This window comes from Myotis davidii, unplaced genomic scaffold (genome assembly GCF_000327345.1).
Source record: "Myotis davidii unplaced genomic scaffold, ASM32734v1 scaffold6, whole genome shotgun sequence".
Taxonomy (NCBI): Eukaryota; Metazoa; Chordata; class Mammalia; order Chiroptera; family Vespertilionidae; genus Myotis; species Myotis davidii.
This window is the reverse complement of record NW_006383011.1, coordinates 16,039,913-16,056,149: the sequence shown is the minus strand read 5'-3', so window position 1 is coordinate 16,056,149 and position 16,237 is coordinate 16,039,913. Positions and strand designations below refer to the sequence as shown.

At 45.1% G+C, this 16,237-nt stretch overlaps 1 protein-coding gene across 1 annotated transcript in view; it reads left to right on the top strand.

Moving 5' to 3' along the window:
* The window catches only part of PRKCE (protein kinase C epsilon), a 446,492-nt gene that overhangs the window by 360,070 nt on the left and 70,185 nt on the right, over positions 1–16,237 (top strand). The window contains exon 11 of the mRNA XM_006778637.1: positions 11,266–11,420. Coding sequence (XP_006778700.1) covers positions 11,266–11,420 — 155 coding nt within the window. The remainder of the gene's footprint in view (positions 1–11,265; positions 11,421–16,237) is intronic.

The following is a 16,237-nucleotide window of genomic DNA, read 5'->3' as shown; positions in this document are numbered from 1 at the left end:
GTCAGGCTGGGCAGAGGTATGGAGATCAAAGAACTTAATAATCAAAAAATTTCCTTTCACGCTCTATCTGTCATCAAATGAAAGTATTAGTGCAGTGGTATGGAAATCCTCTTCAGCAGCCTGCAGCCACCAGCCATGCCACTTAAGACTTAAAGCAATGTGATCTAGTGTTCAGAGTCCACAGGATTGAGTTGTATCCATATGTTAGTGCAATATTTCCAAGTTGCCAATTTCCCCCAGATTAGCACATTTTCATTTTGGCTTTATTAAAGGAGTCAGAACATGAAAGGGGATTTAGCACAGAGGTGATGTCAACCACGCTTTCTTGCCACGATGGAGTGGTTCATTTGGTTCAGGGCAGCCATGCATATGAATCCAACAACATGTCTAAAAGTCAAGCCAAGTGTGGTTGATAGAATGAAAAAGACAAGAAATACAATTATGTAGTGAAAGCACAGCTCTCTAGCCATGGGTGGGGATTTGAGGCCCTTGTTTTAATCTTGTTTGGCCCTATAGTTGCAAAAACACAGTAAGCACAATATCAGCCACACAGTAGGTGCTTTATTATGGCGATACCAGAATGGCTTGGATGAGCCCAGTATGGTGTGAAGCATTGCAGGGATGCAGCCAGGTGCAGGGGTCGTGGCCCTGTCACTCCAGGAGATACCTTCTGTTGTGGAAAGCCGTGGTTTTCATGAGAGTGCACTTTGTCCGTCAGAGTGCTGGAATGGAGGAAGTCTAGAAACCACTGGCCCAAGAATTTATGCTCTAGTTGGATTTTATCAACACGTGGAATTTTCACAAAAAGATGTAGAACAAAACTGCAGCAGGAAGGCCGGGGAGGGTTGGGGGGGCAGGAGGGAGGGGGGTAAGAGATCAACCAAAGGACTTATATGCACGCATATAAGCATAACCAATGGACATAAGACACTGGAGGGTAGGGGAGGCCAGGGGATTGTCAAGGGCGGGGGGAAAAAAGGGACACATATGTAATACCCTTTGTAATACTGTAAGCAATAAAAAAAATAATAAAAAAAGTACCACAAATTAAAAAAAAAACATGTAGAACAAAATGCAATGAAATCACCACATCTTAATGTTAGAAGGAGCCTGAGCAGCTGCCTAGTGTAGTAGTTCCCAAACCTCACTGATCATTAGGAGCTACCTGAGAAATATAAAACTAAGTGAACGTTCCCAGGGCCCATCCCAGGGTTAGAAGCTCTGATAGGGGGACCTGGAAATCTGTATGCTTTCAAATGCCCCCAAAGGATTCTTAGGTTTAACCAGCTCATCTGGTTCATCCTCTCCATGAACAAAGCAGGTTTCTGTTAATGGCCCTTCAAAGTGGTCATCCAGCTAAAGCTGACATCCTCAAGTTAGAAGGAATTTACTGCAAAAGGCAGTGGAATCCAATGTTGGACAAAGGGTGTAATAAGAGGGGCCTTACTGTATCTTCTACTGTTGGTCTTAGTTGGGTCCTCTGGTCCTCTGCAGTAACAGATTGAATTTACCAACATGGCAGTCCTTCAGAGTTTTAAGAGAGCTCCTCTTCAGTTTGTTTCTTTGTTTGATTCATTCCCTCATTCAGTTCGGACTGTCAGTGTCCTTTAAGAGTGGATTTATTGAGGCTGATTATTGCCACTTCCTTCAGCTTCTCCTTTTAAGCCCCAGCTTCTCCTCACCCTCCTGTTGCCTTCCTCTGAATGAACTCTAGTTTGTCAGTGTCAATATGGTGCCCAGAAACAGACAACACACTGACCATGTGCTCTGACCAATAGTCCAACAGGAGCTCTAGGAACAGTTGCTACCTGTGTCCTGCTTCTACCAAAGAGCATTGTAAGGATAACCAAGGGATAACCCAAACTGATGCAGACAGAAAGCTTAGTAGCCGGTCAGGAAGGGAAACAGTCAGTGTTGGCTGAACTTACCAGGGATAAGCCAGATCCTAGTGAATGGAATAGAAGAGAGGTGTCATCCTTCCAGGATTCCAAGTAGAGGGAAAAAGTTCCATTGACTACCCAGAAAATTGCCGCACAGACCATAGTATGGGTGTACTACCTGGTCTGCAGGCTAAACAGAAGCTCTTGCCACATCATTGCTTATCATGTGTAGGATCAGCTCTGATGGCTACCCTGAGCCATGAAGGTATGAGGAGGCAGCTTTCGTTTCTTCTCTGCATGGTGTGATCAACCTAAATACTTCCATCTAAAACTGGTTATGTTTTCTTCCCACAATTGAAGGAAAATATTGATGTACCTTCTCTATTTAGGGTCAGCTACCTGGTATTTGCTTATCTTTAAAGCTGTCACTAGAACTTTGCATATTCTTTGGAAAAAGAAAAGGTAGGACCAGAACTATTGTGATGTTGGCAGCTGGTTGTAAAGTGAGCAGTTAATTAGTCGTGTGTACACAAGATTGAAAAGGGTTTCCTTGATTGCTTTCCCCTGAAGAGACTGGTCATTTTCACATTAGTGTGGGTACACTCTAATGTTCTGATTGGTTAGCAGGATTTCTTTCTAAATAAGCAAACAGGCAAAGAAACAAAAAGCAAAGAGAACGCAGTATCAATAATAGCTGCAGTAACATGGTTCAAGGGTTGACCTGTCACAGGACTGCAGGCTTTACGTGCAGGAGTAGGTGCATGAGCCCCCTGGAAACCACACCCCAAGTGTGGCTGCTATGGGTGCTGCTTATTTTGCTTCAAGCACAGCAGATAATAAGATGACTCTGAGGTTCTGGAATCAGAACAGCAGCTATTCAGCTGCTTCAGACCTGTGTAGAGTGCACCTCTAACACCTGAGCTGGAAACCAGAGAGACTCAAGTTATTTCTTGAGCAGCACGTGCACTGAGCCCTGACAAGATGGGGATACACAAGAAAGGGGCATCCTGAGCCCCTGCAGGGAACACTGGAAGGCACATGTGTGGGAAACAACTAGTTTGATACAGTCCCACACTGGATTGGGAAGAGCAGCCTGAGTTCATGGGAAGAGGCTTGATTAAGTACCAGGTTCTTCTTGGTTGAGGAAATGGGATTGAAACAAGAATGCTTATATTCCTATGCTTAAAGACACACGGGACATGGGGGTGGGGGCATGTAGAACAAGGTAAGGGGAGGATAAATAGCAATGGGAGGAGTCTTGACTTGGGGCAGTAAACACACAATACAATATACAGACGATGTATTGTAGAATTGTATTGCTGAAACCTGTATCATTTTATCAACCAGTGTCACCCCAGTAGATTCAATTAAAAAGAAAAACAAGGAACACTTCATAGGTCCTTAACTTTGGCTTTAAACAGCTGACTACTAGTGACAGTGGGCTCTAGTGAGCAACCAATGTTTTATTTCTCTTTAAATTATCTCTGCCTTTGCAAGATAACCAGGCTGGTGAGTTGCGCAGATGAGTGAGGGGCAAGCAAGATTCCTGACACGTTGCTGCTTTCCTGGAGTCCAGGCCAACAGGGACAGAAGACAGTAGGCAGATGCCATGCCCCAGGAGTGGCACTTGATGGGGAAAGCAGCCAATAGTTGTAAGCAAAGGAAGCCAGGTACTGTGAGGGGATGCTGAGGTACCAGAACTGATACTATGATGGTGCAATGTACACAGTGATGATCCAGAAGTACCACTGTGCTCTCATTGGCTATGTTCCCCATCTAAACCTTCTTGATTCTCTCCTTTTCAAAGAGGAAACCAAGGACAAGTCACTATTCTTACTTGGCTTTAGATGCTGCTCTTATTCATGGCAGGAGATCACTCTGGTGAGCCTATTGGGAGTCTCTACCATATGAACTGTCGCGCCATGTGATGGAAACTTCATAAGATGTTGAGGGCCTAATAAAAGGGAAGTTCTCTGTGTATTGAACCAAAACTCTTCCCTTTCCCCTTTGATGCTTTCAGGCACAGATCAAAGTGTGTGGGGCAGGTTGACAGTAACTTGAAGTTCTTCCCTGGGCTAAATGCAGCTCTAACCAGAGGCAGGAAATGTTCATTTGAGCTTTATTGGGCAAGTCAGTTTGGTACAGCTTTAGGTCATTTTAAACTTAGGCATCCTGTGTAAGTTAAATAATCATAGTTTTAAGCATCTGGAAACAAATATCAGATGCACATGAATGAAGGTTGTACCTTCCCACCCTGGGGATTGTCATGTGGAATATTTACTGTTTGGCCAATTCTGATTAGGTTAAAGCTTTCCCACTAGAAAACAGGCATCTCCCTTTTCACCCAGAGTAGAGGGGACTCTACCCTCTATGGCTTATAAGAGACCGTTATAAGAAACAGCCATATGAAAACCCATTCTCTATTTTCCATAGCACTATTAGTGTTCATGTAATTGGCCATTGCTATAGGAATTTTGTTGAAATAAATCTGAATTTAGGTAAAGATCAAAAGGTCATTACACTTGAGTAAGGCCTTGGGAGGTGAAAGGAGGAGAAGGCCTATTAGAAGAGAAGCTGAGAATGTGTGAAAAAGACTTTAAAAAAAAAAACAGCATGTTTATTTAGATAATTTTTAGCGTTGTTGCTGCACAGGAAAATTTACATAATAATTAGTATTACTTAGATGAGACTCTCATTCTCTATTAATTGACAGGTAAATCCCCAGTAAGAACCAAGATCCTCTTTATTATCTGCACCTCCCCTTTCTATACTATGTAGCTGACAGATCTGTGACTCCAATTAGACAAGGCTCTGCCGCTCGCTCACATAGGGTATGTCTGTCAGCTTAGGAGCTAGAAAGCCCCGCTCACCATGAACTGTTTTTACTTTATGGTAATGATGGCTGCGCTTTCTTTGTGGATAAATAAAATTGATTTGGTTAAGTGTCTCAAAGTCTTTGGATCTTTCCCTTGGTTCTACCAAGGACGTGTAATGGAGCAGGAGGGTTGCTTGTTCATTGTCAAAGATAACAGGACATTTAGGATGGTGGACACAGGGAAGAGAGAGATTAACTTCAGGCTACCCTTTTCCAATCCATCTTGAACTCTGCTTCTAGAATAGTTTTTCTCAACATCAACTTTCATGATGCCATTTTACAACTCAAATGATATCGAGAGTTCTTTACTTTCCGCCTGTGTTTTCAGAACCACCTCCCTTCCTACCCCCAACCCCACTACCCAATCTATGGCCTTCCTGCCTGTCTCCAGAGTTTATGCCCTGTTTCCTAGAGAGCCAGTTTTTTCACTGGCTCACTCCGATCCTGCTCATCCCCACATGCAATGTTCACTTTTCCTCACCGCTGCCCTGCAGGGCTATGCTTCAGACTTGCCAGGCCTTCTCTCTTCCCTCCTTCCTCCTCCCAGTGTTCAAGACCCTATGTAAGTATGGTCTTTCCCTTCATTCATACTTGTCTCACCAAATTGTTTCAGCAGTGGCCAGTCCCATCAATGCCAGCTGTACAGGGTGTCCCAAAATTCACGCAAGAAGTAATTTCTATAGAAAACAGGTTTATAATTAAAAATTGTAAATTTTTCATTGATTCATAAAGTATATAGCATAGGGTTATGTATGGAATAGCACATCAGGTAAATGGCCTCCCCGGCTTTGCTGGCACATACACAAAGCCATGGTCTTCATTGGTCTTCATTGTCCCTGCTTCTAGGCCATAATTGGTACTTGGTAATGCTTATCAAATTGACGGGATTGAAATCAAAGGGCAACAGATATTAGAATCTGATTCAATAAATCAAATAAAATTAGGCTTTTATTTGTTGTTGTTGTTAATGTTCACGCAAAATTCAAATCTTGTGTGAATTTTGGGATACCCTTTAGTATGAAAAATAAAACATAGAAAGAGTTTTCTTCCGTAAGTGGTGAGACAGACAGTTATTCTCTATTGGGGCTAAGAAGATACCACCCACATACACAGTGTACAACCTGCTGATGCAGGGGAGCTGAGCACCTAAGGATAGAGCATTCTGCTTTCTATGCCCTCCTGTCTTCAATTCCTAGCTCCTGGAAACCAAAGCCATGGCTTACGTCATCTTCCCTGTCCTCCAAGCTCCTACCCCAGGAAAGACCCTCTGTATTGACAGGTTAAATGTTTAGGCACGCAGGGGAAGCGGCCATGTGGCAGAGTGTAGAGCGAGGACCTTCAGACGGCACGTTGCAGAGATGGTGCATCCTGTCACTGGCACGTCAAAGGCAAACTGTTCCAGGTCTGGTCTTTTGTTGGGCGCTCATGTGAAATTGATTCAAAAGCGATAGAATCTTTGCACATATAAACAGCGAAGAGAGATGGAGAGCGTGTGTCCAAACAAACCCGACTGGCAGAACATGCAGTGCCGCTGAGAGGAAGCCGCTGGCTATCCATCACACCTTGAAAGATGAACAGGGCGGGCCTACGTTTCCCTTCAAAGGCAGGAAAGCTTAGCGCTCTGGGAAAATGGAGCCCAATGGGAGTTTCTAACCCACGGTGCTGCCCTTCCGGCTCGTAGGTCATTATTAACTATTCTCACCTTAAATGGCCATGACATATAATCTCTTTCCTAATTTCATTATTTTACTTGGTATCACAAGACCATAACTTTTAGACATTCAGGTGAGATTAAGGGAGGAGGAGGTGGAAGCAGGCTTTTAAAATCTTTGATTACCTCAGAAAACATATTTGCTTACTTTACCAGGAAGCTGGTGTTTTCTTTTGTTTTGTTTTCTACTGATGCCAAGAGGGGATTAATGAGTAGCCGCTGGGTTTGCCAGCTTTCTTTTGATTTCAGTTTATGTAATTAGGCAGTTCCCAGAATGACTTGAGGTTCTCACTCTGTGTCAAAACACGCTTCTCAGATGTGTTAGGTGTGGAGGTCAGAAACAGCCAAATCACCGAATGGAGGGAAGGGAAGTGAAAAACTTACCTTGCATTAAAAAAATTCCTGACGATATAGAAAGGGCTAATTATGTTTCGTGGCATGCAGCTTAAAACTAAATTTTAAAATGGGCTCAAGTTAGCCTTGGCCAGTGTGGCTCAGTTGGTTGGAGAATTGTCCCGTACACCAAAAGGACACAGGTTTTATTCCCAGTTAGGACACATATCCAGTTTGTGGGTTCATTCCGCATTGAAGGAATGTGCAGGAGACAACCAATCAATGTTTCACTCTCACATGGATCTCTCTCTCTCTCTCTCTCTCTCTCTCTCTCTCTCTCCTTCCCTCCCTCCCTCTCCTTCCCTCCCTCCCTCCTCCCTTGCCCTATTCCTTCCTCTCTAATTTAAAATTTTTTAAATGGGCTCAAGTTAAAATAGCTCAAAACGAGGTTACAAAGAGAAGTAACACAGGGAAATCAACTCTGGTTTACTGTTGAATTTCCAGCATCTAGAGCAAACATGTCAAACTCGCGGCCTGCAGGCCACATGCCTTATTTACTTGGCCCATGTTAGCCTTGGAGTTTGACATGCTTGATCTAGAGCAGGGATCCTCAAACTTTTTAAACAGGGGGCCAGTTCACTGTCCCTCAGACCGTTGGAGGGCCGGACTATAGTTTAAAAAAAAACTATGAACAAATTCCTATGCACAGTGCACATATCTTATTTTGAAGTAAAAAAACGAAGGAGCTGAGCAACTCACGGGAAGTGAGGAAATCTGCCCACAAAACAAAAGTGCTGTTCAGAGCTGTAATTGAGTCATGGGTGCTGAAGACAGACCCCATGGGGGTGAAAAGTCCAAGTGGGCACCATCTCCGTCTCTGGATTCTGCAGGCAGGAGGCTCACTGCAGTGGCTGGCTTGGCTTTAACTTCATAAGCAGTGAGAACTTGCAGATACAAATATCGGAACACCCTTTGGTTCATGCTCTCTCTTAACAGTTAGCTCTCTAACTTTATTTATTCTTCTACCCACACAATGCTTGTTTTTAAAGGAAATTATGGCCGTTTTTCTTTTGGGTTAGGCTAATTCCCTTAAAAAAAAAAAGAAAAAAAGAATAACCCACAGTTCCTGCCTTCATTAAGAATACAGAGTACCAGGGGAGAAATACATAAATCAGTTAAACAAATAAAACTTCCACTGTGCTGAATGCTGCAATAAGAACATAGCGCACGCCCTAACCGGTTTGGCTCAGTGGATAGAGCATCGGCCTGCGGACTGAAAGGTCCCAGGTTCGATTCTGGTCAAGGGCATGTACCTTGGTTGCGGGCACATCCCCAGTAGGGGGTGTGCAGGAGGCAGCGGATCGATGTTTCTCTCTCATCGATGTTTCTAACTCTCTATTCCTCTCCCTTCCTCTCTGTAAAAAAATCAATAAAATATATTTAAAAAAAAAAAAAAAAGAACATAGCGCACATTAGGGGGAGAAATCAGGGACAGCTTCCTAGAAGGGAAGATGACTGCACTTAAATCTGGAGGATGAGGAGAGATTGACCAGGTGAAGAAAGAGGGGGAAGCATTCCAAGCAGAGGGAACAGTATGAGCAAAGACCCTGTGGCAGGAGGGAGTTTGCTACTGGGGCAGAGGGAACAAGAGACAGCTGGAAGTGATATGACTCAGGAGGTAGGTAGGATCAGACCATATGGGATGCATAGCATTTAGGAGCTTTCTATTCATCCCAACATAATTCTTTAAAATAATTAATCAGAAGAACAAGAGGAAGAAGGGTGAAGGTTTACAATCAGCATTTCATGTCAGCAGGATACTCTGTCTGTAGTGTGATCAGCATTTGCTGCGGCGGGGGGCTGGAGTCAATGCAGAGAGCATTAGTAAAAAGGCACTTGCAAAAATCTAGACAAGGGATGATAGTTACTTGGGCCATAATGGTGGCCATGAGGGTGATGGAGATGGGCAGAAGTAGACAAATAGGACAAGTTCAAAACAATAAGTACAAAGATACAATAGGTAAATGCAACAGGACTTGGTGATGGATGGATGGATGTGAGAGATGAGGGAGAGGGAGGTATTAAGAATGAATTTCTGGTTTCTGACTTTTACAACTGGCTGAGTGGTGAAGCCCTACCCTGAGACAGGCACCCTGGATGAGGACCATTTTGCTGGAGGAAGATTATGAAGTCGCTTTGGAAAGTGTTGGGTTTGAGTGCCTTTGGGGCACCTAGAGGGAGTAGCAGAAATGCAGTTGGTTAAATGGGTCTGCAGCTTGGAGGAGAGGTCTAGGATGGAGGCAGACCTTTGTGAGTTCTCTCAAAGTCAAGGTGCATTGGACACTGTGGGTGTGGATGACATCACATAGTGAGTAGAGAGTGAGCAAAGGGGAGGGTCTAGAACCCAGTCCTGTGGGAATCCATTACCTAATGCTGGGAGAGGAGAAGCCTAAGAGGAAGCGGAAAAAAACTGCCAGAAATACAGGGGGAAACAGCCTGAAAGCCAAGGGGACAAGTGTTTGTTGGAAGAGACAGTGATCAGGGAGAAACGCTGGTGAAAGGACAGGGAAAATCAAGACTTGATAATGCTAATAATAACAGCTGTAATACCTTCAGAAACAACAGCACTCGACAATCTTCGTGAAGCACCAATTATGAGCCAGGCATTTTAACCTATAATTTAATCCTCATAAGAAGTCTGTAAGGCAGGTACTTATTATCCTCCTCATTTTTACAGAGGAGAACACTGAGCACAGAGAGATGAAGTCATTAGCCTGCGGTCACTCCGCCAGTCAGTGATGAAATTGGGGTGGGAGCTCTTCCTCCCTCACAGCCCCTTTTCTTAAACGCTGTATGTCCAGTGTTGGGAGAAAAAAGGCAGCAAGGCAGGGTGCAGGGAGGGCAGGCTTTTCCTCTTTAAATATTTGGATTCTTTCAAACACAACCCAGGAAATAGTCCATGGTCGCTACAGCCCGAGTCCAAGTTGGTGACCCTGGGATGGTGTTGCAGTGGCTGTTCATGATGGCGTGGTTCAGCTACATCAGGGCTGTGCTTGCCATGTGAGGGGCTAGCGCAAGTGCTCCGGGGCAGTGGTTCTCAAAACTGGGGTCCCTGGACCGGCAGCATCAACATCATCAACTGGGAACTAGGCGATGCAGGTTCTCAGACTCCATCCCCGATCTTCTGAGTCAGGAGTAGAACCAGGGATCCATGTTCTGTTTGATGCTGATGCACAAGTTTAAGAATCCGTGTTTTTGGGGATCCTTGAAAAGGAAAACTCCGATGACTTAGAATCCATATACCTCGCAGATGCAGAACACCTTGGCAGAGGCCAGATGGAGGAGCCAGCGGTTCTCAGCCCTGGATGCTCATTGGAATCACGTGGGGAGCTTTGCAACTACTGATGCCTGAGTCCTCCCCTCGACAGTCTGGTTTCATGGGGCTGGGGTTGTCCCGGGCGTTCGGTTTTTGACATGAGGATTTGCAGGGGAATGGGTGATTGAATGAATGGTCAACAAGGCGGCCTCTGTACTTTAGAGTACAAAATTGTACTCTGGGGAGAAAGCAGGTCTTGAAGGGGAAGGGCAGGGCAAGTGGAAGAGAAGCTAGACATTGAGCCCTTTGTGAATAGCAGTAAAGCCTGGAAAATTCTGGAGAATGTGGAGCAGGAGAAGGTCGTCTGAATTTGTAACAATTCTTAACAACGGACTTAATTTCAAAGAGATGCCAATAATAAAGTAGATGCGCTGTCTCTTCTATGAAGGAAATATCATTGTGAGTTTTGCTCTGTCTTAATGGAAGTGAGTCTATGAATTTTGACTGGAAACAATATGCTGACATTCTCCTGGCGGCTTCACTTAGGACTCAGTCTCTATGTTAAGAAGGTACTCTAGCCAAAACCGGTTTGGCTCAGTGGATAGAGTGTCGGCCTGCGGACTGAAAGGTCCCAGGTTCGATTCCGGTCAAGGGCATGTACCTGGGTTGCGGGCACATCCCCAGTAGGAGATGTGCAGGAGGCAGCTGTTCGATGTTTCTCTCTCATCGATGTTTCTAACTCTCTCTCTCTCCCTTCCTCTCTGTAAAAAATCAATAAAATATATTAAAAAAAATCTTTAAGAAGGTACTCTGCTCCTCTGACCTCTCAAACATCACCATTTCCTCTTTGCTCCATGAACCTTCCACCCCAGCTGACCTGCTCAGTTTAAAGGTCACTAAGCATTCCCACATCCAGGCATTTGTTCGTGTCCTCACCCCCCGCCCTCCTCTCACACACATACACACACCCCACCCTCTCTCCCCGCCTCGCCCCATGTAAAATCCTACTGCCCCTCTCTTCTGCCCCCGCATTCAGAGAGCTCCCCCATTTTCTAATTCAGCACCCAGTGTCTTGAAGGCGCCCAGTATGCCGGCCTGTGTGGGCAGCGGCAGTGGAACCAGCCAAATGACATTTTCTCCTTCCTTTCAGGACCGCCTCTTTTTCGTCATGGAGTATGTCAATGGTGGAGACCTCATGTTCCAGATTCAGCGCTCCCGAAAATTCGACGAGCCTCGTTCCCGGTTCTATGCTGCAGAGGTTACGTCAGCCCTCATGTTCCTCCACCAGCATGGAGTCATCTACAGGTAGCTCTTCTTTCCTCCTCTCTTTCCTAAAAGTGAAAAATTAAAGCGTTCTCCAGACACTGGAGCTGCCCAACTGGTCTCTTAGTGACCTGCTTGAGATCAGTTGTTTTAATTTGCTTACAGAGGACTTGGGGGGCGGGGGAGGAGGGCGGCTGTTTATCACTGTGAATGTTAATATTTGAATAGCCCCAGGAGACACCCTGCTTGTGCCAGTTTTGATTGAAAGCCCAAGAACGACATTTTAAAGGCCTGGCGCCCAACGACCTTGGGGTGACCTTCATTTCTTTCTCTCCCCACCCTCTTCCTTCAACATCAGGGCATTCTCTTTACTTTTTCCTTCTGTGCCATGAACTTCCTCCCCTTCCCAACCTCTTGTCGCTTCCTGAGTTTGTTTGGCTTAGTTGTCTCCAGCAGATAGAATCAGAGAAGGAGGAGCTGCTTGGGGGTCCAGGGTTTATGATCCCGGCCGAGCAGGGGAAGGGAACTAGACACTATCCAACAGGAAGTGACTCTTTGCAGATCCTCTAGTCCCTTATTACTGCCCTGTCCCCAGCCCAAGAAAACATCACACACACACACACACACACACACACACACACACACACACACACACACTTTCCAGTAAGGCAGCAGGACTGTTTACGCAGGCTCTTCTGTGAGGTCAGGAATTCTGGGAGGAGTAAATATTTATAATTAGCAACAAGGACACTAAAGTTCCTTAAAATTTTTTTCAGTGACTGTCAATTTCTTGGTTTTTGCTTTCTCCTCCTCTTTTTAATTTTATGTTAATGGGGTAGATTCGCTGGCTTGGTTCATCCCAGAACTTAGTCCCTCACAGAATCTTTACTGGTCAGTAAAACTCCCAGTCCTGGGAGCCGTGCCCTGACTAAAATGTTCGTAAAGGGCTCCTGACCAACTCCTACCGCAGGCTTCGCTTCCTGCTCCTATCTCTCAGCTTCCTCAAGGGTTGCTGATATCTCTCAGCTTCCTCAAGGGTGAGTCTCTGCTCAGAAATATTCAGTGGTTCCCAATGCGTTGCATAATAACGCCCATACTGTCTAGCCTGCTGTTGGTCATGGCCCTCCATGTTGTGAGGTCATTACTTGTTTCCTAGTGATGTGTGACAAACTTCCAGTCTAGAAATCAATGGAAAAATATCCTTGGGTGAGGACTTAAAAAAATAAAATAAAAAGAATCGCTTGATGAGTAGATCGGGCCTATCAGGATAATCTTCTCATTTAACTCAAAGTCAAGTGATTAGGAACCGTAATTATATCTGCAAAACCCCTGTGCCTCTGCCCTATTATATCGCATGACCAAGATGGCGATGTCCCATCACCTTTTCCACATTGTTTTGGTTAGAGGTAAGCCATGGTTTCCACCAAACTCAAGAGGGGGATTATGGAATTATGCCAGAGTGTGAGCCATCGGAGGTCACCTTAGCTTTTGTCTGCTACAGCTCAATACACCTTTCTTTCTCACTTCCCACAATACCCTGTTTTGAACACACCAAGGTTCTTAGCTTTCCTCAAACTTATCTGCCAATTCCCAACTTCCCTGTGCATATGGCCTTCCTCTCTACCCTCTCTATCCAGCCCGGACGCCTCCTACACTACTGCCTGCCTGCACAAGGCCTGGTCACCCAGCCAGAGTGAGCCTCTTCATCCCTCCACCCCCCCCCCACACACACACACACACACTTCTATTTGCAATTTGAGGCTTTTGTGGCTGCACCTACCACTGTTCCCCTTGTGCTGGGGTGAGGCATCCATGTGGATTTTTCACTAAGTTGTAAACTCCTAAGGGCCATTTCTTTTTTATTTTTACCCCTAAATCTTTTTATTTTACACAATTTTCTTGACTTCAATTAGTTTAAAACCCTAATTTCTGCGCCCAAAGCAGGTTACAAGCTAGTCGGAGATACCAGGAGTTAGATAGGTGAAAAGATCACCCATACTACAAGGCAGTGCACTGTTAGATGGCATGGCATGAAGAAGAATTGTCATTCTTTGAGATGTCATCCCCATGCCAGCCCTGTTAGAGTGGGCGGAATCATCCGTAGCTGACCAGCAGGGATTCAGAGGCTCATCTTAAATAATTTATCCAGGGCTACAGTTGGTAAGTGACAGGCTTAGGAAGTCTAACTGACTGACTGATCAACAAGCTAATGCTGTATCTCTTGGCTTTCCCTTACATTTCTACTTTTCTCCTCCTTTCCATGTTCCTAAAGGAATGTGTCCCTCTCACCACCCCTGTGAACACTTTTGCTCTATTGGCTTCTACGAACCATACTTTCTCCCTCTCCCATCTCCTTCCCACCTCTTTGACTGGCTCTCCTCGATCTCTATTATCACCTGTCCTGGCTCCTTCTTCCCTCCAACCCCCATTCGCAAAATTCTGGTTTTCCCAGGGCCTTCATCTCACTTTATTCTTACCCTAAATACTCTCCTCGAGCAATTTCAACATTTGCATGCCTTCAAAGCAGCCGTGGGCAAACTACGGCCCGCTGGCCGGTTCCGGCCCGTTTGAAATGAATAAAACTAAAAAAAAAAAGACCGTACCCTTTTATGTAATGATGTTTACTTTGAATTGATATTAGTTCACACAAACACTCCATCCATGCTTTTGTTCCGGCCCTCCGGTCCAGTTTAAGAACCCATTGTGGCCCTCGAGTCAAAAAGTTTGCCCACCCCTGCTTCAAAGGACTCCTATGTGCCCGTGACTCCCCGATATCCGAACCCCAGTTGTCTTAGAACCCTAAACAAGATCTTTCTCTCAAATGTCTCTCTCAAGACTTGACCTTCAAGGCCTTCTTCCTTCTTCCCTGGCTAGTTTGCAATCGTTTATAGACTTGACTCACTGCTTCTTGGTTTTCTGCCCGTCTATCTATCCCTCTCCCCTCTGTTGTTGCCCAGTAGTCTTTCAAAGCGCAGGCTGATTGTTCCCTTCCTTGCATCCTGCAACCCTTATAAGATAAAGCACTGTCCCCTTCACTGGCTTTGGACTCCCTCCCACCCGACCCTGGGGCTGCTGTGCACAGCTCTGTGGTTGGGACACAGGCAGGAAGAGCACAGGCATTGAGTGGGAGGTGGGGCTCTCTGCTTTGTGGCTGGCGTCTGCCCCAGAAAAGGCTGTATTTTCTACCCAGAGGAGATGCCTCTTTGTGTTTCTAACAAAGACACAATATGTGCTAACAAGGCTCTGGTGGTCCATAACAATCCTTTCACTACTCCCCCTAACCGTGCACCCCACCATCTAGGTACTCCAGATTATTTGCCATTCTCCCCCAAATACCATTCTCTTTCACTTTTATGAGCCTTTGTGTCCCTACTATCTTTAGATTTTCCCTTGCTCCTGACCTGTCTCTTGATCAGTGAGTAGTTCCCAATTAACTTTCGTGGTCTGGCTGCCTCAGAGTTCTGAGTTTAAAAAAATATGTAGATTCCACCCTGGAAGGTGTGGCTCAGTTGGTTGGAATGTCATGTCGTCCCATGCACGAGAAGGTGGCGGGTTCCATTCCCAGTCAAGTCACATGCCCAGGCTGAGGGTTCAATCCCTGGTCAAGGAGAATGCAGAAGGCAACCAACAGATATCTCTCCCTCTCTCTCCTTTCCTTTCTCCCTCCCTGTCTCTAAAATCAATTAAAAACATGCAGAGTCCATAATACTGAGGGAGGGGGAATAGAGAAAGAGTTGATGATTGCTAATATAGGGTGATGATACATGTGGGCTCACTATTCTACTTTTGTGCATGTTTTAAATTTACCATAATAATAATAACCTTTTAAAAAGAATAGTGATTCCAGGGTAACATTCCTAGAACTTTTGACTCAGTAGGTATGGTCTGGGGTTCAGGACTCTATTTTTTTAAAATAAATTTTTATTGATTTTAGAGAGAGAGGGAGAGAGAGAGAGAGAGAGAGAGAGAGAGAGAGAGAGAGACATTTTTGGTTGCCTTCTCCAGAGAGAGAGAGAGAAAGAGAGAGAGAGAGATTTTTGGTTGCCTTCTGCGTGGAGATTGAACCTGAAACCAGAGCATGTGCCCTGACTGAGAATTGAACCCATGACCTTCAGTGCACGGGATAGCATTCAACTAATTGAGGCAGACCAGCCAGGACATGACTTTTTTAAAGCATTCCTCAGGTGATGTAGGGACCGCAGGTCTAAAAAAAATGCCATTATGCCTTCAGGGTTATGTCAAATGCTCCTGCTCTGTGAAGCCTTTCCTGATGACCCAGCCTGTCATGGGAATCATACCGACCTGAGTGACATAACATCTCCCTGTACCAGGCATCTTGTAGGTGCCCTTTGCTGACCTTGTATTTTTACATGAAATGCCCTTCTGTGACTGAGAACTCCACACTTGAGTGCTCACCTAGCAGACCTAGGACAATACCCTGCTTGTAGTAGGTGTTCACTAAATACTTATTTTTCTCATCTCCAGCTCCAGAGCTTTCCACTCCAGTGGGTTGCTACATCATAGGTGTGTACTTCTTGAAAGTCTGTGTTGGAAGCATTCCTAACATACAACACACAGTTTTTTCCCTTGACACTAAAAGGTCTCCACTTCTTCATATCTTTCCTTTCATTAATTAATGAGGATCATGTGATCTCTATTTCCCATGATGCTTTGCTTTAAGCTGTCAGCAGACAGCTATTCAGGGTAGTTAGTCTGCAGCTGACTGGAGAGGCCGTGAGTGTGTGTCCTATTGGCTGTTCTGAAGCTCAGGTAGAGTCTACATTTTGTGTGCTACGGGGCTTTATTTGGAAGATTGGCAGAGCCAGTTATTGGTGGAGAACCTCAATGCTGAAGTTGAT